Source organism: Lottia gigantea (assembly GCF_000327385.1).
Source record: "Lottia gigantea unplaced genomic scaffold LOTGIsca_227, whole genome shotgun sequence".
Classification (NCBI taxonomy): Eukaryota; Metazoa; Mollusca; class Gastropoda; family Lottiidae; genus Lottia; species Lottia gigantea.
The window spans coordinates 75,181-95,957 of NW_008708619.1; the positions used below are offsets into that span (position 1 = coordinate 75,181).

Sequence of the window (20,777 nt, forward strand, 5' to 3'; positions counted from 1 at the left end):
GTATCAGCTTGTCCTTTCTTGATAGCCATTTTCCTTCGTATAGAAACAATTTCTCTTCTTATCCTCTTCATAAACTTGGATTTCTTACCTAAATTATCACATGTCAAGTTTAAATCATTCCAAATTGACATGAATTGAAATCTTAATATAAAAATGATTGGAAAATAGAAATTTATTTATAGAAATCAAAGAACTTTGATTAAAAGACAATGAGATGCACGGTGAGGAGAAATGTTCTAGGTATAAGATGATGAACAATAGGTAAAGTTAGTATATTGCATATAGAATAGGTTATAGATTAAATGTAATTCAAATAAAGAAGTATGCTGTGATGAAGAATCTTATCACTCACCACTACGAGCAGCCTGTGTTTCATCCATTTTATCCAGTAATATGTTAAGTTGTTCTTCAAGGGGGGTCCCTTCTCGTACTTTCATCATAAAAGTATCAACTAAAAGAGGGAAAACATAAATATTGGTGAATATGATATACAAATACAAGTCCACCCTTCCTGACCTCTACAGAAACAAGACAGGTTTCATATGTTCTTACATAACATTTGTTTACTACTAACATTCCTCTTTAGAGTAAAACATTTTCCAGAATTAAACACTCGGTTTTTAATAATCATTTGAGTAATAAGAAAAAAACAGTCACTCAGCTTTCAGTTTAGTTACAAAATCATTCCTACAACTCAAGTCATTGATATCATCAGAGGTCAATGATATTTGAAGGTCATTATATAACTTAAATGTTATTGATATCATTATTAGTGATATCACTTATGAGCACCATTGATATCAGTTATGAGCATCATTGATATCACTAAACCTATCGTGAATGATATAAGCTCAAAGGCACAGGTTATCAATATCATGATGACATTATATCCATTGAAATTGCAATTGACTGTATTCCACTTGTTAATTAAGGGATCAAATATAACCTAATACTTACAATCTTCATATACTATAGGTTCTTTATCTTTACGTTTCGGTGGACTGGTGACGTGTAACCCTGTAGTCATATCAAATCCAATCTGATCTGCCATTCTTCTAGCACTACGCATGATAGTACCACCCTAATACAATTAAATGATTTAAAAATGTAGAACCATGAACTGACATGTGGAAGTACTACTTTCATGAAGAGAACTATACAATTATGAGCAAGCATTATAAGTTGCATTCTGATTGTGACAATGAATCACATGGAGAAAACTAACACAAATTTGTACCACTATGGACGATCATCAACAGAGTTTTATTCTGACCTTGAACTTGTAATATGTACCAAATTAAAATGTAAAATAGTATATATTATAAAGTTAGAAGTTCTAAAGGGAATAGTAGAATGATAACAGGTGATTACGGTAGATTTTAACAGTATTATAAAATATAGCTAACAGCTGGACTGTACTAAAGACTTGTACCAAACTTGATAAGACTAAAATAATTCATATACAAGAAATTGATAAATTCTTAATAGCTGCCTTTTATTTTCATAGTAAATATCTATATCTCTGTTAATGTTACATGTAAATGATTCATCATGTCATACTAAAAAACTTTTACTATCTTATTATATTAGTCAATTATCTTAATAACGTTTCAATTATTGTGCCAGAATTACTATTTACAACAATTTCAATTTAATTCTCTATAATAGCAAATAAGATCATCCAAACCTATTCCTTACGCAAAAATTTCATGGCAGATGTTTTACCATTTTGCCAGTCTCTCGTTAGTTTGCCGCAACAGACTTTTATTTGTGTATACTGGAGTTGGACATTCATGTTTCTATTGTGAGAAAGATTGAATTATGATTTTGATCTGAATAGTAGAATATGTTCTATAAAAGCCCTTGATTGACATGTTGAATTTTATGAAAAAAAATTTAATGCTGTCATCGAATCGCTCACTACAGGTACCAGAACTTCTTTCATTTCTTATATATACATTACAGCTTATCAAAATAGAATGTCCACATATTGAGAACCTCCATAGACAAAGGAAAGTTGACATACCTGATCCCGTAATTTAATAGCAGCTCTATAAAACACAGTATCTTTAGAATTATATTTCATACAGTTAGCTACTATCAGGTTAAAATCAGCTTCAAAATCATCTATACTTTTATAAATATGATCATTGACTTTCTTCATCATTGTTTCAAAATCCATTGGTTTATCAATATAACTTAAATAATCTGGTACCTGTAATAGATATATGATCAGAAAATTCATCTCATAGGATCAGAGAAAAATTTGACAAAAAACATCTTATATTTGGGCATATAGGTTTTTTCCAGTAAGGCTTCAAACAATAAGATACTTGAGTATGCATTAATAAATAGTTTGAGAACTACAAACCTCTTTCAGTGAGACTGGTTCAGTAAAGATGTTACCAGTATCACAATCTATGAGTTGTTCTACTGTTTGACGTAATAAAAATACAAATGGTTGTAGTTTCATATCAGTTGCTAACTGATACAGTCGTACCTGAAAATCAAAAACATATATCATCTATTTTGCCTAATTCAGTTCTAAAAATTAAGGTTAGTCTAAAGAATAGGATTGGGAAACCAGACAGAAAAGAAATATTTTGCAGAGCATCAACTTTCTATGGTAGGCAATATAAAAGGACTGAGTTTTTTTCCATGGTCATTTGTTCTTCAGAAAGTAGGAAGTTTTTTCCTAAGTTAGACTTTTCAAGTCACAGAAGAATTCCCAATCGGAAAAGTCAGTTAACCCCTAAAGGAAATTTATTGCTGAAAATAGTACCAAGAAAACTTTCAATGCAATTATCTTAAGAAACTAATTCAGATTTGACTAAATCTTAGTTAAGGACTGATAATCTCTTAATTCTGCTCAAATTTTCCAGATAACAAAGAAACTTGCAGTTAATAAGGAACGAAAATCATAATTATTGAAATCATTAAAAATTGAACAGTGTGCTTCAAGAGATAATTAAAATGTCATTAATTATATGCCAGTTGAAGAGTGACACAGTGTCACTAATGACATAATTATTGTCTTGCATCTTGATGCTGGTGACACACTTTCTGGAGAGGTCCCAAGGGACCCACTGACAGTGTGATTTATAGAATTTAACTAAGCTAATAATTAAGATTTAATGAACAGTTTGTTTCTTTCATTATGTCTTGAGATGTGTTTAAACAATGTTCTTTCAATATAGTTATGGTGTAACAAACTGATTTTTGAACAGTTAAGAAAGTGGGTACTCCATAAAACAAGAAAAAAACTTTCATTAATAAACACATATTTACCTGTTCTCGCTTTAACTTCTCTCTCTTTCTGATTAATTCCACTAATAATCTGGCTTTCTCTAAATCTTGTCTTAATCTCTGCCAATATTTCAATTTATCTCTCAATTCACTGCTTTGTTGATCATTCTTGGTCTGGAAATAAACATTGTCATGCTAAATACATGAACGAAAAAGAAAACTGATATGAGAACAAAGTCTAAAAAAATAAAACAACAACAAAAAAGACACGTAATTTGTTAGGCAACACAATGACAAAAAAACGATAATTAATGAAATTGATAAAATAAGCTTAAAGGAAATCATTTCACAAACAATAATGAATGTGTTAAAATCGACATGAATTAAAATTTTGTAACAAATAAAACCAATAAGTAAATTCAACAACAAAAGTATATATGGAGGAATATGATGGACAGACACTGACATTATTCTGTTTATATAGTATAATGATATGATATTTTCTGTCTAAACATTTTCATTATGAACTTGTCTAAGGTAGCATTAAAGGCTTTTTTGGTAAAACAGGAACATTAGGACCTGGTGTGCAATAATATAAGCTTACGTTTGGAAACCTTTACTGAGGTGTTATGATATGAATATTCTTATTAAGAAAAAAAATAATTTACCTGATCTCTATTTCTAGCCATATGATTAGATTGCAACCTTCGTAATAAAGGTACACCATTTCTTGATTGTCTCTTTAATGTCCAATAACTTAATAATCTCTTTAAAAATTGTTCTTTTTTACTGAGAGAAACTTTTGATGCTATTTTTGAGATTCTGAAAGAGAAAATGAAGATAAATCATACCTAACAAGAAGCTTAAATGCACCAGAGCTGTGAAGCACTATGGAAATATAAGATATTTCAAGCATTAAGCAAATGACATACTATACCTTGATTGAGGAATAGTGGGTATGGATACAACAGGCATGGCGTTGCGTTTTTCTGCTAAAATTTTCCGTGCTTTTCTCATTTTAATCTTAGATTTTTCCTTGGCTTCTTTAGCTGACATAGATTTATCTTCATCATCAAACATCGAAGTACAGTCTGAATTAGCTGGTGTATGAACATCACAATACGCTGTTTTCCGCACACCAGGGACAGTCCCATGTGGACCTGGTTCCCGGGTTGGTTCTATTTTCATATACAAACCCGCCTGTTGAGCACAAGTCACATGAAATGCTGTATAACAATTAGTTTTATGACACTGAATACAAGCACCAACACTTTTCTGTTTGCATATATAGCAAGTTAATTTTTTACGGGCTGGAGGGATTCGTTCAATACCGTCAATAGGTTCTAAAAATACTGTATTTGCAAACCCAACTTCTGGTATCCATAGTGCACAAACAACATGAGCCCAGCGGCTATCGTCAGTTTGTTTAAATGCACCACCTTTGTTAGGACAGAGAGTGCAATCCACAGCAAACGATGGCGATTGGAGACAACGTCTACATAGCCACTGACCCTCAGGAATATACGGAACACCATAGCACTCTTGATGCACTGCTAAATTACACATGTCACAAAATAAAATCACATTACTATTTTGGCATTCACCATCCTGACAAATAGAACACACAGCATCCTCGTCTATAGAAGGATTTTGGTCTTTCCCTGCACTTTGACTTTGAAAAAATGCTTCCTTTTCAAATCGGTCCATTAAAGTTTCAAACACTTCCTGACTGATCACCCCATTACTTCCCTCCTTAACCCGTGTTTCATTCACTAGCTCTAACCATGAATGATCCTGTAAGAAATAAGTTAAAAGATTAGAAGAAACTTGAAAACAAAAGTAACATTAGGAGTAAAGGAAGGCCAAATGGACAGACATATTTTTCAAGGAATTTCTTTCTTCTATGCTCATAAGGATCTTTTGTAATAACAGTCTATGCTGTATTACATATTGTATACTTATTTTAAATCTGAAAATCTTTTATACAGAATAATTTTTAAAATTTACCTCTTCATCCATATCATATTCTATTTCTTCATCAAGTTCATCAGATGTTTTTTCAATATACCTATAATAGGATGATGGACGCGGTTTAAAATGATTTGGTTTAACATAATCCTCTAACACTTTAAATTGAGCTTCTGGCAATTTGACTGGGGGAACAGTAGTTTCTTTACGCACTTTATTTTTACTATCAACAGTTTTACTTTTACCAGATTTTAAGGGGGTTTTAGATTCAGTTTTCTCTTCTTTTTCTGTATTGTGATGATTGTCAATTTCATCTTGAGAAATAAGTTCAATAGGTTCATGAATATCTAATCTTTGAATACGTCCATCAAGTTCTATTTCAACCAATCTCTGGGACTCTGCGTATGTAAGAGTATCTCTTTGAGGTGATCTTATAAACACAGGAGGTGTTGGTGATCGTCGATCTTGTCTGTGATGCCATCTGGACTTCTTTTTCTTCCCTTTTTGTGCTGGGGACACAATACAGTTGTCTGGATTTTCATGGTCAAAATTGTAAAGATGAAACTGGATGCCACAATAACTTTTGTAAAGTTTGCCACAGCCATCAACAGGACATTTATATGGAGGTTTTGTTGCTTTGAGGTTCTGGCAGAATAATCTGACATCAAAATCAAGAACTATCTTTGGTCGAACCTCCTCCCCTTCATTGTTTTCTGTCTTTTTCGGCATTTGGACTTCTGCAATTATGAAATAAATTTGGATGTGTAATAAAGTATATCTTAAAATCAAAGGTGCTCAAGTCTCATATCTGTGCGATAAAATAAAGCATCATCAGGCAAGTGTTTACATGTTAATAGGTCAAAGGTCAAATTCACATGCACAATCAGTTATGAACCTAGATGATTCGAAGACTTAAAAAAGGCTTGAAAACTAAAAGTCATGGATACCAGTGTAAAGAACATGTCACAAGATATTTTGATTTGTCTTTACATCAATGGATTTATCTAATTCCGGTGTACATTGAAGAAAAAAAGTCTTTTCCTCATGAAACAGGAAGTTGGGAGGTCAGATGAAAAATGCAAAATGGCGGCCTACAGAAATGTATACAGTTTTATCACTCATAAAATAGAATTACCAGAAATTTCTAAAGATAATATGTCACCTATTCATAATAAGAAAGGAATATAGAGGTCTATTATTTGAATTTTATTAGTAGAGATGTAAAGAAAATGGAAGTTGGTGCAACGCCTCTTTCAAAACTGCACACAAACAAAGCCGATCGACATAAAGTCCACTGTTTTTACAGTTTAATGATTTATCTTACCTACTCTGACACAATTGTAGAGATGGAACGATTCCTCGTTTGTTTAACCATAGGTATATCCTCGAAAATACACAAATATTCCGTTAAATATACACAAATATTTTGATTAAAATTGGTCAAAATAGCGATGCGTCGGTTTTCAAAACAGCTGATTGCGCACGCGCAAGTTAAAAGCCGGAAGTCCAAACCGAAACACCTGCGGTAGGGTCGAGTTTGATTTGTGATCGTCATAGTGTTTCACTGTTAGTGGCGTTTTTGATAACAATGCACTTTCAAAAGATTGAGTTTTCAATGGCTACAGGAACTGCCGACATTTGGACGAATAAGATCAATTGCTGGATTAACTTGACTTTATTATAGCGCACCGACGACTAATAATAAAACAAATCACAGTTGGCCTTTCGTTGCCGTCTTTTATGCTAACAAAATATACTACGTTTAGAAGGAGCATAAAATTTAAGAATTTTAAACTTGGCCAATAAGAGCATAATATTATTCAACAGTAGAAATACCTGGTGTCATAAATAACAGGATCCTTATATAATCCGATAAATCCAAAAAACTTAGTAATTATCCATACATATGCAATTAACTTTTGAAAAACGCTTAATATTAAGATCAAGCGTTTTTCAATAATTACTTATGAATTTTCCAATTTTACACGGAATCTGTTGTAACTTTTTGACACCATGTATCAGTTCACTGGTAAATACTAAGATGTAGTATCACTTTAAACGACGTCAATTTTATCGCATTTTTTTTTTATTATGGTCAATTATTTATTTCGCTCAAGTCGACTGCGATGGATCTTTTAATACTCCTTGCCTGAACCCCTGAAAAACTCTTAACACAGATCCCATCTAGGCTTACTAAGCCCAAAACAAAGCAATTGAAGAGAGAGAGTTTCTGAATCGACCAACTGTAGTACCAGTAAACACCATCAGCGCCGCATGGTAGATATTATCCAGATAGATAAAGGAACATGCCAACGCCGATGCAACAGATAGCGTTCCGTGAATCATTAGGTGGAGGGACCCCCGAAAGGTCAAGTCAAGGGAAGCCTAACAAACAGCACCAGGTATTTAAGAACTCAATGATAAGATTTTTGTAAAACCGGCAGTGATCCCCCCCTCCCCCCCCCCCCCCTCCTTTTCGTAGAAACGCCACTGGCCCGATGTCCTTCTGTCTGTCCACAAAACGGACCAACCCGGCTTTGGCCCCAAACTGTCTAATCTTTTATCAATTTACATAGTGAAAGCATGGCAGTATGATTGCCTCGTAGTCTGCACCCTCTTGATCAAAACCTTCAGTAAAACATTGTGAGCATGGTTATTGGAAACATCATGTTATCTTGTCTTACGAGCCAGCAGAATTTGCTTGACACAATAGTTTTGTCTTTTCAAGAAGATACGTTGTGTACAACTCATCCCATATGATAGGGCTTGTTCTACTTAAGAGATGAGGACTTTCTGGCTAGAGGTCGAGTAACTTTGAAATTGCTGAAACAGGGTTTTTTGACACAAACTTCGAATGTGAAGTAGTAAATTTTATGTTCGTTATGAAGAACTCCTTTAAAAATACTTCCAATCTGCTTCTTCTCGCTGGAAACGAACGTTAACTTGGCATCTACCTACCTTCTTGCATTTTGGCTTATTTGTTTGGTCAGACATTGACATGCGCTTCATCTTTTCGAAATACCTGGTGGAGGAGTCGACTACTATAATAACAACTTTTACTCCTGAGTTTTGATTGACGGAATTGTCTTGTATGTACGGAGTTGCAGATGTGTTGCTTGATGGATTTCTGTTATGAAAAGTAAATACGCGATTAACAACATATTGATTCATGTTATTGTGAAATCAGTTAGGCCAATTAGAACATCGATATAACTCTGTTTGATATGGTACGATCACAACTAACCACTTCCGAGGAAAATAATGAATCTTCTGTTATCTTATACGACTCTCTCACATCCTTATTTTTGCCTCGTTTCAGAAAATTTCCATTTTCAAAAATTATCACCATTAAACCCAAATTGAAATCACACAACTTATTGAAATACTTTTGAAAACTACAAATTTCGATTCAAACAGCGTTCGCCATTTTAGAGATTTTTGACTATTTAAGAATATGAAATGGCGATGTAGACACAGGCTTTAAAGACAATTTGGAAAACCGATCTATAGACTGACAACGTAAATAATTTTGCTCCATGTTGTTGAATAGATAGCATTTTTGACTACATGTATTTGATGACATGTATATATTACAGTGGTGTAACCTATTTTCGTGGATATAAGGATTCAACACCGAATTTCGTCAAAGTTAAAAAAAGGATTTTTTTTTATGTCTTAGATGTTTCCTCAGATATTCTACAAAATGATTAAAATTGGTTTATTTCGATTTTCTTTATGAATCCTTCACTTTGACCCATATTTCATGAGCAACCAACTCGGCAACGGCGGCAGAATGCGTCACCTATTTTCGTGTACAATGTTTGATCTATAAATAAGTCTAGAAAAACACGTTGTATGGATACCGGGTGGTATAATTAACTTCTCTTAGTATTTATCTTTAATATCAATTCATTATAACCAGTGACAATTCCTTCCAAGAACCACGATTTAAAAAAACAAAATAGTGACTGACAAAATAAGATGCGTAGCGTGATTTATTGCTAAAAGTCACTGAAACAACAAAAGAATATGGTCCACTTTGTGTTCCATAGAAATTTTCAGCTGACACGGAATCCGCTAGTTGATCACATGACTTCATTCGTTGGACTACATTCTAGCAGACGACACTTGGAATTCCGATTACGGCTTGGGATTATAAGGAAATTCGGCCGATAAAAAATGGTGACGTTTGGTAATACTGAAATCCACCATTTTGTATTTGTCAAAGTATACATTAATACATTTTACCTTGCTTGAAACTACTGGATTCATTCTACTAGCTGATATTGTAGAGATAACATATGTTTACCAAAACAAACTAATGCGGAGGTCGTGCAAGGTCGCTCATGTAAATTATTAATCCTTTCCGGAAATCCACGAATAATAGGTTTCCACGAAATTGGGTTACTTGACTGTATGTATGATATTATTACCTACCTATATGCTGTTCTGTGGATGCTCGTTATTGGGTCGAAATTCCTTTTTTGAAACTTTGCACTTGAATATCTCTTCACTAGGCTACCATTAAAAAAATATACCAAACAAAGAAATTTTTTTTTTCAACAGGATATGGGACTGAGAGGCGGGCCCTGGGGAAGTGCGATATCTAAAAATAAAATTATACCATGTCTTTAATCTGTAGGTCCAATCGAGACTAACCATCAAATTTGTACTCCGGTTTCTCTTTGTCAGTGACGCAGATCTGAGGGACTTCATATCAGTGCTTCGTGTACTACAGACTGAGCACTTAAAGATCACCATCCCCATGATAAGAATTAAGATGCTTTTATCCGTAAATTTTGAACCCGTCCTCCATCTCATCCTTATTGGATGAATTATATCAGCAACAAACTGTTGTTTATGGAAATGTCCAGCATTACATGGAAAGGCAGACGTTCTCACTTGGAAAATAGGCAAGCAATTACTTTTGAGCAGACACAGGTTTGGGATTTCGTTAAGCACTTATGTATCGGTCTTCACAATTAAACCATAAACGGGTGTCATATCCAAAACAAAGAAAAAGGAATAAGAATCTTGATAAAGTTATTAGTGTATATGACGAGTAAAGCAACTGTGTCAGTGATCGACAAACTTATCATCAATTAATTAACGAAGGACGGCCCCAACTTAGGCTATATATTGTTCTCATACATGTTACTAGCTAAAGATTTTACAATGTAATGGTATATCACTATGAGAGTACTATAGTAGAAAATATTGATTGACAGCTCCATCATCATTCTCTTAACCAATAAAATGACGGCAAATGAAAATGGGTGTGTGTTATAGTAAATTCATTTCACTACAGAAAACGAAAAGTTCTTTTGGTGGAAGTCTAGCCAGAATCGGATTTGAATGAAGTACCTTACTAAAACTTGACCATGCCTCTGTGCAGGGCTTTAGTGGGGTTATGGTGCATTTTGATGGCACTACCCCGGACACTAAGCCTATCGTCAAGGGATAGTTTAGGGAGAGAGACTGGACAAGGTATAGGTACCGGCATTTTTTGTGTAATGGAACTTTTATTTTCAGGAATAATGTTATATAGCATTGTTATTTGTATACTAGTGAAATATGTTGGTATACCTCAATTCTACAAAACATGTATGAAAGTTAATAATTTGTTTGTTTTTTTTTTCAGCTTCTAAGGAGTATTTTGATTCGTTTTATGTGGAAAGAGTGGTGGAATTGGTACCAAGATCTATGAGCAAACGAAGTGTCAATTCTAATCAAAATTCGTGGTTCAATGAAAAAGAAAAATTGATAATAAATGGTTTGGGGAAAAAATTTGTGTTGATTTTATCTCGTTCTAAGGAATTTATAGCACCAGGATTTGTGGTGCAGCGAATGACAGATAATACGACTTTTATTGAGGAATTTAAAGATGGGGGTATATATTCCAAGTGTTTTTACTCTGGAACTGTACATGATAACATTCATTCTGTGGCAACTCTGAGTCTCTGTGGAGCATTGGTAAGTAACGCTTTTATTCCACCTGTTTTTACAGTATATCGATATTAGCTTCTATAAAACTGTATTAGACAACGGTATGCAGAATTTAAACGCGTGCACTTAACAGAGGTTGTTATCAAAGCGTATTTACTCACGTGCACAGGTAGCCTTTTGGCTGTAATACCGTTAAAAGTTAAAGAACTGTTAGTAATGCCAGACAAGCAGAATATTATATTAAAATAGTTTAGTCTGGCATAGAAATCGGTTATTTGTCAGAGCAAGTTGCCATTACATATAGTGTGTATAGGTGGTGCTATTGCACGCAATCTCAGTAACAGTATCTACCATGAAATGTACCTCTCTCGCGGTACCTAGTTTAAAGCCCACCATTCCATGGTCGTTACTGTATTCCATTTGGAATGGGTTCGAATTTTTGAAATATGCCAGCCTCTACCTAGGCAATAAATAAATGTTGTAGTTTGAATGGGCAAGACATAAGTATTACAGCCCTTGATCTCATGTTAAACGTGCATTTGCCTAAAGAATTCAATACATGCTTATTATGCAATTTTAAAGCAAATTTAACTTTCTGAGATAAAAGCTGAAGAATTTATATATATATATGTACTTGACCAAATGAGGCGATGTATAGAGAACAATATTATAGTTGCAGTAGAGGTAGGTAGGTAAATGAATAAAACGTTTGATGTATGGTGGTAATTAAAGGCAGTGTTTAGAGACGTGTGTTTAGACCAGAGCTCACCGAGATTTACTCTGGTTCAATTTTGACCCCCTTTTATTTCATTCACTATGAACCTTACTATTAAATAGAGATAAAACCACAATAAAGAAAAATCCCCTTTTCTCAGCATTCCCATTACTTCACCTCCTTTATCAACTTTTTATTGAATGTTCTTTTGAAGAATTTCTATTATGGGGTTAAAATTTCCAGTTTGGAGAGTCGATTGTGTAACAAAGATGTCATAACATGGCATGATTACCACTCATTAACTCAGTGGGGTTTATTTTCCTCCAGTCACTTACATCTGAGAAACACAATAGGGATCTCTGTTAAACACTGAAATAACTTGCACATTTAATGCACTTGTAATTTTACTTCTTAATCTTTCTGACAAGTAGCCAACATGGAAAGTAACTCTGTATCAATTGGTAGTATTAATTTATAATAGTTAACATATGAGTTGAAAGTATACTGTGGTTCTCAGCTGTAGATCAATAGTAGGCCTAATTCTCGTCTTATGTTCCCTTTTTGACCATTAATACCATTGTCTTTATCTACAAATTAGTTGAGATATTATAGGTAAGAGTCATAATTTCTGAACAATAGTATTAAATTGAAATATCTCTTGACATCAGCTTTCGATGTCTTAATTCAAATATTTCATGTAATTCAGGCTCATCCATTCATTACAACCTCCTTAACAGAGAGCTGAGATATATTGGAGGTGTCAGTATCAATTGAAGAGTTAATAAAGGGAGGTGATAATTAATGATGATTAATCAAAGTCTACATTATACTAGTATGCCCTACTATTGTCAATAGTGGTAAAATACTGTTATGGTGTCAAGTAGTCAATCAAGTATTTCTATACATCTATACATCTCATGATTTAGACAATCACCTAGCCACAAAGACTTCTAACAAAGTTAGTTCGGCTTCATTAAACATTGATTATTACATTAGAAAGTGAGCAGAAGTTGAAATGAATAGGGTTAAGTTACAGGACTTTCTGAGCACTTTAAAAACCTTGTCATATGCAAGTCAATTCACTGCTTTAAAACCTGTTTTTAGTTTTGCGACTCAGAAGGACATGAAGGTTGTTGCATTGTACATGTCTTAAAGTTTTGACTTTAGGGATGGATACCATTACTGTGATTTGTTCTTCTCAAAACTGGCATATATATTGGCCTACTCAATATGTTGACATCTCGAGCTATTGTGCTAAGAAGAAGTTCTTTAAGTGCCTTTGCATGAATATGCATAACAAATTGACAGATTCCGCCTCAAATTGTCTAGTAATAATTTTTATTGCTGTTATGAAAGAACTTTAACCTTCAAAATTCACCAAATGGTTTGTTGAACTAGATTATAGACAAAACATGCAGCTTATGCAGTCAAGTTAGAATGGGGTTGTATGTCTTACTTTATACTGATTTCACTGAAGTACTGACTACTACATGGATAGGTGTATTATATGGTACCAGGTATACAACATAGGCTGCCTGGAGGTTACAGAACAGTGGAACTATGCCAGATCACCTTAATCTGTTTTAGAAGTTAAGCTAGATATATATAGCAGAAACAATACTCTACTTATTATTGGTACCATCTTCTGGTTCTACTACTTACTAAGTTTTTAGTACTGTTAGTATTATAAGTAAAATATATGGGTTGTCTGAAAACAGCAGCCTGGCAACATTTAGTAAACCTTCTGTTTTCTGGACATTGGTGTGTTATCTGTACATTGTCTTATTGCCTGATCTGTTATCTGGAAATCACAACATATTTCCAAACCTCAAAAAAGTACAATTTTAAAGAAATGAAACCTGAAAATTAGTTCTATGCATTGAAAAAGGTCTCAAAGAATGTGGTATCAAATGGTAATTTAAGAGTATGGAAAGAAGTGAAATCATTTAATTTATGCAAGTCATCAGACAATTTTTTATGACGAATATATCCTCTTATGGCATGTCTGGAACTTGACATCAGACTGAGACAAATTATGCTAAAAAACATGATACATGTAATTGGTTATACATGTTATATCTGTAATTTTACATGTTATTATTACAATGCATGATAATTAATATGGTATATCAGTCTTTACATACTAAATAGCTTTATTGTTGATAGGTATTTAATTTGTTAGCACTTGTTGTTCCCTTGGGGATTGCTCTGTCTTGTTGATTAATGAGACTGTTTTCTAGAGTATTAACCCCTTTTCTTACATCAAATAAAGACATCACTAATGCTCATTAATTATCTAGTGTACTTTTCTAAGTCCAGTCAGTTCTGTATTTGAATTTAAGTTTAATGTTACACTATTTTGGACCAGTTGACTTTGAATGGCTTTAAGAGAAACTTAACAAACTTAGGTTTGGTTCTGTTTTTCGTGGGGCTCAGGGTGTTTATCAAGGTCAACCAGTCACAATTCATATCCTTTTGAACTAGATAAAAATATGTAGGAATACATTTAAATTAAATAATTCCATGCAAATGGGCTTCTATGATAACATGAAAATAATTGCTTTCATGGTCAGCATTTCTTTCAAAAATACAAATATGTGAACTATAAATATAATTACAAAGTGTACAGAGTTAATATCAATGTAAGAATAGTTATATCAAAGCTAAAATAAGATATAAATCTAATCTAACTAAAGGAACCTACATCTGATGTGTGAAGATGAATAAATTACAATGTCTTTATTAAGTTTAAAACATGTGATGTCTTGATCCCAGTTCAGTTTATTGAGTCTGGTAGAGAATATACCAACATAATTATACATTAGTCCTTAATCGTGTATGCCCTAAAAATGTTTTGTGGTTATATGGTGTGTCTGTGGTTGAATGTCCTGACTGCACTTTACTGCAGCTCAAGGTTCCATATTTGAATATTGAATTATTGTGATTCTCCAAATAAATTTAGAAGCCATCAAAAGAACATCTTCTTAGCCTTCACCAATCTTGATATCCATATTCTCAAACCATGTGAATCTAGACCAAATCTTTCACATAAAATCAGATAATAGGATTATATTTATTCTGTGTGACAAGAGAACAAAGATTTTGTCTTGACTTTACAATTTTTTAAATGCATTTATACTTTTTGAACCAAACTTGTACTCAAAGTATCTCTGAAATTTGACATTTTAATTTTCGATTATAACAAAATTATTAAACACATTGAAAAATTAATGTTTTCTTATCATGTTAGAGTAGTTTTTAATATATATTTTTTCTGCTTGAAAAAGTTTGTTAAGTTCAACTTGAAGCTACCAAGTTAAGGGTTTATCAAGGTTTTTCAATGAATGAAATGTAGGATAAACTAGGTCAGTTTCATTCAGGTAAATCATAGGTAAATACTAGCAATAATAATCATATACTATCATTTTTTCCCTTTCAACAAACTCCAAATATGAGAGATAACTTTAGCCCCAAATTACACCCTTGTTACTTGAGCTCACATGTACCACCTGCAGAATTTCCATAATTTACTCTTTAAATGAAATATTTCTACTGATTCAAGTCGTTAAATTAATGTCAACAATGCCTGAAGAAAAAATGTGAGAAAACCAAATTTGTAATTTGAATAATATTTTGAATGTTTTGAGATATTTTTTTGACATGTCTACAATAGTCATTGGCAATTATTTCAACTCAATTTTCATTGTACAGTAAACATAAGTTTACCCCCTTAGAGGCAGGTTTTTTGTTCATTTTGACAATTGAGTATATAAAAAAGTTGTTGTTAAGTTAAACTGTCTGTATTTGGGAGCATACTGACGTCAATATATATTATAATTATAATAAAGTATTTGTTTAGCAGACAGCAATGTATTTTTAAACATCTGGATGTAAAGGTATGTGCCTTGTCTTCAGTTTATTCAGAGTATATTTGTTCTGTATTTGTATTTGCTATATCTAAATGAAGACCTTTTATCACCTTTCGTAAATTGAATGGAGACTTTAAAGGGACTGTTTCAAAAAATTCTGTTATTTTCCTTTGGCGACTCTCAATGTTCACATTTAAAGTTTATAAGACTTTTATCATAGCTATTGGTCCACTTTGATTAAGCTTTTTGTAAGAGATAAAAAAATTTGTGAAATATTACCACATATCTACAATTGGTATCATACACCTTAAGCAAGCTGATTCAACAGACTCTGAAATGAGAGCTCTGTAGCTTTTGGAGTTGTGAATTCCAAGAAATTGTTTAACTAGTATATAAAAACAAAATTCCAAGCACCAACATTCTGACCATTTTATCAAAAGACCACAACAATTGCTTATAATTTTCTTTATATCTCTGAAGGCCTTTTATTGCAGCAAATATTCCTGCCTATAAACACTGATAGAACTTGGGGGAAAAAGAAAGTGTACAGCTGTGTGGTTGGTTTGTAGTAAAATTCTTGAGGTAGTTTTGTTATTGTTATCTATACCACATGAGAGGTACGGTACAGGTGGAGTTTTAAAGGTTCTCTTAACATCTGGTACCAACATCAGACAAATTACTAACACCACCCCATTTCCTTGACCATTAAATATACAGCTAGCTTTTTATGGTGCCTTCTACCAGACTAGGTTTCTATGAACACCAGCCAAACTATTTTATTCAGCATGATACTGTTATTTGAATTAATGTTGAAGGACAATATGAATATATGTTATCTAGAAGTTTTATTGATCAAGGAACGTTATGAAGCCAATTGCAACAGGGAATTCCTCATATTCAAGATTTAGGAAATAAAGCCTGGTAGATATTATTTCTTAGTCATCTTCTGAACAATGAAGCACAGTTGTACATTACAAAACAGTTGGTAAAACCACAATGTAATCCTTCTGCTCCATGGAATATATCTATAGTTCTTTTACTTTTTTTATTTTGGAAACTCTACTTAGCATAGCAAGAATACTTCTAGCTTTTATTGTGCAACCACATTTTACAGATCATGTTATAATTTTTTGTCAAAGAACAATTCTCATCTTCAAGCTCAGCAATGTAGTGTAGGAAACACCCATTACTTTTAGTACAGAGATCAGAAATCTATCTGCTCCCCAAGGACAGATGAACCTTGATGCACATGAATCTGTGTACTGCATAACTGCCTGATATTTCCATACTTATTGCCAGTGGCCTTGTGCAAACAGACATTCTATTGCGAATCTGTACTTGTTGATCAAATGATAGAATGACCTATACCTGTATAATATGTTCATGATCAAGATGAAAATATAGTCCTGAACTATACTATCAACTCCAAAACTAGACATATCATAGGAATCTTTGAAAGTTGTTTTAGACATCATTGGTGTCTGAATGTTCAGTCTGACAGGTAAGAGTTGTGCAGGAAAACACCACATGAAATAAATCATTATGATCAATAAAATGTGACACAATAAAACGTAACCAGTTGGAAAAAAGAAATCAATTGATTTTTTTTTAAATGTAATTTACAGTGCACCAAATAAAGTGCTATTATCATAATTACCTTACATGAAAAAGCATTTGACTTATCCATTTAAACTGTGATAGAAATTTAAATGACATATTATATAAAGAATGCCAGGTGGCGTTGAATGAACAAATAGCCAGCGAAGTGTGCCACATTCTATTCATTTTCTTTAAAAAATATTGACCCTCAAGATTTTGAATTGAATAATGTCAATAATGCATAAAATGGAACATGAATTATTACTTGGGAGGTAAAGGGGGGTATTGATCAGCTTTAAATGTCATCTTTGATATTTGCCGATTAGTTAATAGGACTACAGTATGTACAAAATCAAGTTTGTTGCGGAACACAACATAATATACTTTCATAATATTTACTTACTTGACTAAGTAAATCAATTTTTTTTCTCAAAAATTCTGAATGAATACTACTCTTGAAATATCAAAGCCAAATTGTAAAATAGAACTTGTTTTTGTATGACAGAAGTATATTTCTCTGTACAGTAAAGAGTTCTTTCTTGTGATGGTTTTTTATCTGAAAGATCAGAGAGACAGTCCAGAAGTTGACTATTCTACAATAATTCAATGGTGCAGAGTGATGTATAGGTGATGCTTTCTGCTTGTAAGAAGCTTAGTCAGGTCCTATTACACTTAGTTCTATTCTTATGTATCTGGAAATCAGGTTTGTTCTGCATTAACAGAGTTTTGACATGACCTCATTCTTTAGAGTTTGTGGAATGCACTACTAGAACTTTACATTTCTGCACAATTTTGAAAACAATATCAAGTTTCAGTAGACCATAAAAACACTAATGTGACAAAATATTTGTATAATTGGATATCACAGATGTTATATGATTTATAGGACATTCTAACTTATATACCAGACAATTACAATCTTTCAAAATGTTGTGTAACTACAAAAAATAAAATTGTTAGAGTTCACAAAAAATGAATGAATAGAATTTTCTATATTTTTCTTTGTCTACAGGCAATCTACTATTGCATAAACCTTTCATAATGATATAATGCATTAGTTAATGCCCCAAAGATATACAAATATTCAAATTTTCACAGTCAAACTTTCTTTTCTTTGTTAAATTTGACTTGATATAGCTTGACATACTATCAATCAGCACAAAAATGCAACTTGGTAGACATAGCTAAAAGCTACTGCTAATAAACTTTTATGAGATTAGTAGAACTAAAATTTGTAAACTGTTATTTTGTGTCTGAACTAGTCCAATTTTATCTAATTTAGTAGTTGCTATCAGATTGAACCTAATGTCTGACACCAATCATTACAAACTTTCACTTTAATTTGGGGGTCAAGAGGTTAAAATTAGGTGTAGGGATATGTTATCATGTCTACAGATAGGAAGGATTATATTAAATACTATATTGTACTTGTTTCACACGCTTTCTAATCCTTTCACCTTAAACGTCTGGTTGCTGGCAACTACAATGATTCTGTTCACGAAAATTGTTTGGTTGGCTTCTTACAACAACTTGTCTTCTTGCAACAACTTGTCTTCTTGCAACAACTTGTCTTTTATCTTTATCTGTTGCATGGTCATCTTGTTGAGACTTTTGAATATTTAGATTTGTATTTTTCTCCCTATTGCACCTTTTGTCATCTTTTCTACATCTAGTTGCATGTTCTCTCAATCTTTTGCTTCAAAGAAAGAAAGAAACAACTATATTTTACAAGGATAACAACTCTGGTTCACAGTTAAGAAAGATGTTTTTTTGTTGCATAGCCAACTTACTGTCCATCATCTGGTTGCCTGTCTTATGCTTATACATGTGTAATTGGTTGCTCCTACAAGTTGTCCAGGCTTGTTGTGTGTAATGATGTGTATTTATGTTGAAGATGTTACAAAAGTTATAATTGATTGTCTGGTTACTTTGTGTAGTTTGATGTATGTTCTTCTTTACACATTGTCTGCACAAATAACTGAAGATATTTTATATGTATTACAATAGACTTATAGGATTTCTGTGAAAGCCTATTGATTACTAATGGTTTAAAAGCCAGGTCATAGTAAGATGGTCATAGTAAGACAGGTGTTATCAATTTCTATTTATTAACACATCTCAGAAATATTTGTTATTTTATTAGTTTGTAATGTTCTAGTAATGTACAGTACATGCTGTTTCATTACCAGCCTGAAATTCAATCAAACAATTTGGTCATAATTGAACCTGTCTTATTAGAAAGTGTAAATTGTTGTTGTTATTGTTGTTTCAATTAAATCTAATTATTGCACTATGTTTGAATCATCAAAGTTGTTTATGGTTGATTATGGTCCATTTTGGTTTGTCTATTTATCATTGCTTGTCTGTTATTATTTATAAAGTACCCAAAGATTTTTATGTCATTCCTATCAGTGAAATAATTCAAATAAGATTAATTAGATAACCCAATTAAAATTGTTATCTTATCTTTAATACTCTATACTTTGTAAAGGTTTGGTCATAAATTTGGAATCTTGAATGTCATACACTATTAAGTGAAAGACATTGTTTTGGACTTGGTGTTTGTAGAATTAGGAACCTTAGCTTCTACTTTGAAACTGACTTCTTCGCTTTGAAATAAACTACATAACAACCAACATCCCTTATGAAAGACATTTTAAAGAAAATGCTTTGTGGTATTTATTTTTGATGAAAAAAACCATTGCTGCTTCAGAAAATCAAAGTTAGTATGTCAAATAAGTAGTAAATCATAAGCAAGACTTATGTGAAAAAAAATAGAACCTTTGTGATAAAATTGTTCAATTTGTTGGTAAGCCAGATCAAAGATAAAAAGTGTGTCACCTAATTCTCATCAAAATACTTAGTAAATAGTCATCACTATAGATAGAATAATGGACAAAATAATTAGAAAAAATAAATGCTCTTTTAAGCCTTAAACTTAATCTTTATTTTACACAACTCAATGGGACAACCAATTTAAAATGAAAATAGTTTTTATTTAAATGGTCAATGTGACTGAGTAGTAGGTCAACTATGAATTAAAGGTGTGATATTTGGTCAGCTTACGCTATTTGACCCAATAATAATAATAATGACTATTTGAACTAGGTACTTTACATACCTACTGTCCACTTGTAATGTCCACTTGTAGATTGTGGTCAAGCTAACTAGTTTGGACTAAATACCTATGTCAATAGTAGAAATAGAGAAGTTGTAAAAGACTGTATGTATACTAGAAGAGTTTTTGTAGTCATCTATGATTCATGTTTTATCAACTTGAAACAGAAGATGAGAATAAAGATATTTTGTTATATATTTTTACAAGAACTGACATGATAAACATTATAAGACAAATCAGAATTGTATTAGTTTGATGAAACATCAAGCTCAAGCTGTTCATACTTGTGGCTTGTACTAGATTTCCAAACTGTTGG

At 32.5% G+C, this 20,777-nt stretch overlaps 2 protein-coding genes across 2 annotated transcripts; one reads left to right on the forward strand and one right to left on the reverse strand.

Annotated features, from left to right (window-relative positions):
* Positions 1 to 344: 344 nt before the first annotated feature.
* Positions 345 to 5,943, reverse strand: LOTGIDRAFT_174941 (hypothetical protein; the record flags this gene model as incomplete). Its single annotated transcript, XM_009054830.1, has 9 exons — positions 345 to 451; positions 517 to 518; positions 1,017 to 1,081; positions 2,027 to 2,215; positions 2,372 to 2,500; positions 3,289 to 3,420; positions 3,915 to 4,068; positions 4,184 to 5,040; positions 5,254 to 5,943. 9 exons carry the CDS (start codon positions 5,941 to 5,943, stop codon positions 345 to 347), a joined length of 2,325 nt encoding a protein of 774 aa, XP_009053078.1.
* A 4,652-nt stretch (positions 5,944 to 10,595) lies between these two features.
* Positions 10,596 to 11,541, forward strand: LOTGIDRAFT_174942 (hypothetical protein; the record flags this gene model as incomplete). The annotated part of the gene is made up of 3 exons (XM_009054831.1): positions 10,596 to 10,701; positions 10,856 to 11,187; positions 11,443 to 11,541. 3 exons carry the CDS (start codon positions 10,596 to 10,598, stop codon positions 11,539 to 11,541), a joined length of 537 nt encoding a protein of 178 aa, XP_009053079.1.
* Between the last annotated feature and the right edge of the window lie 9,236 nt (positions 11,542 to 20,777).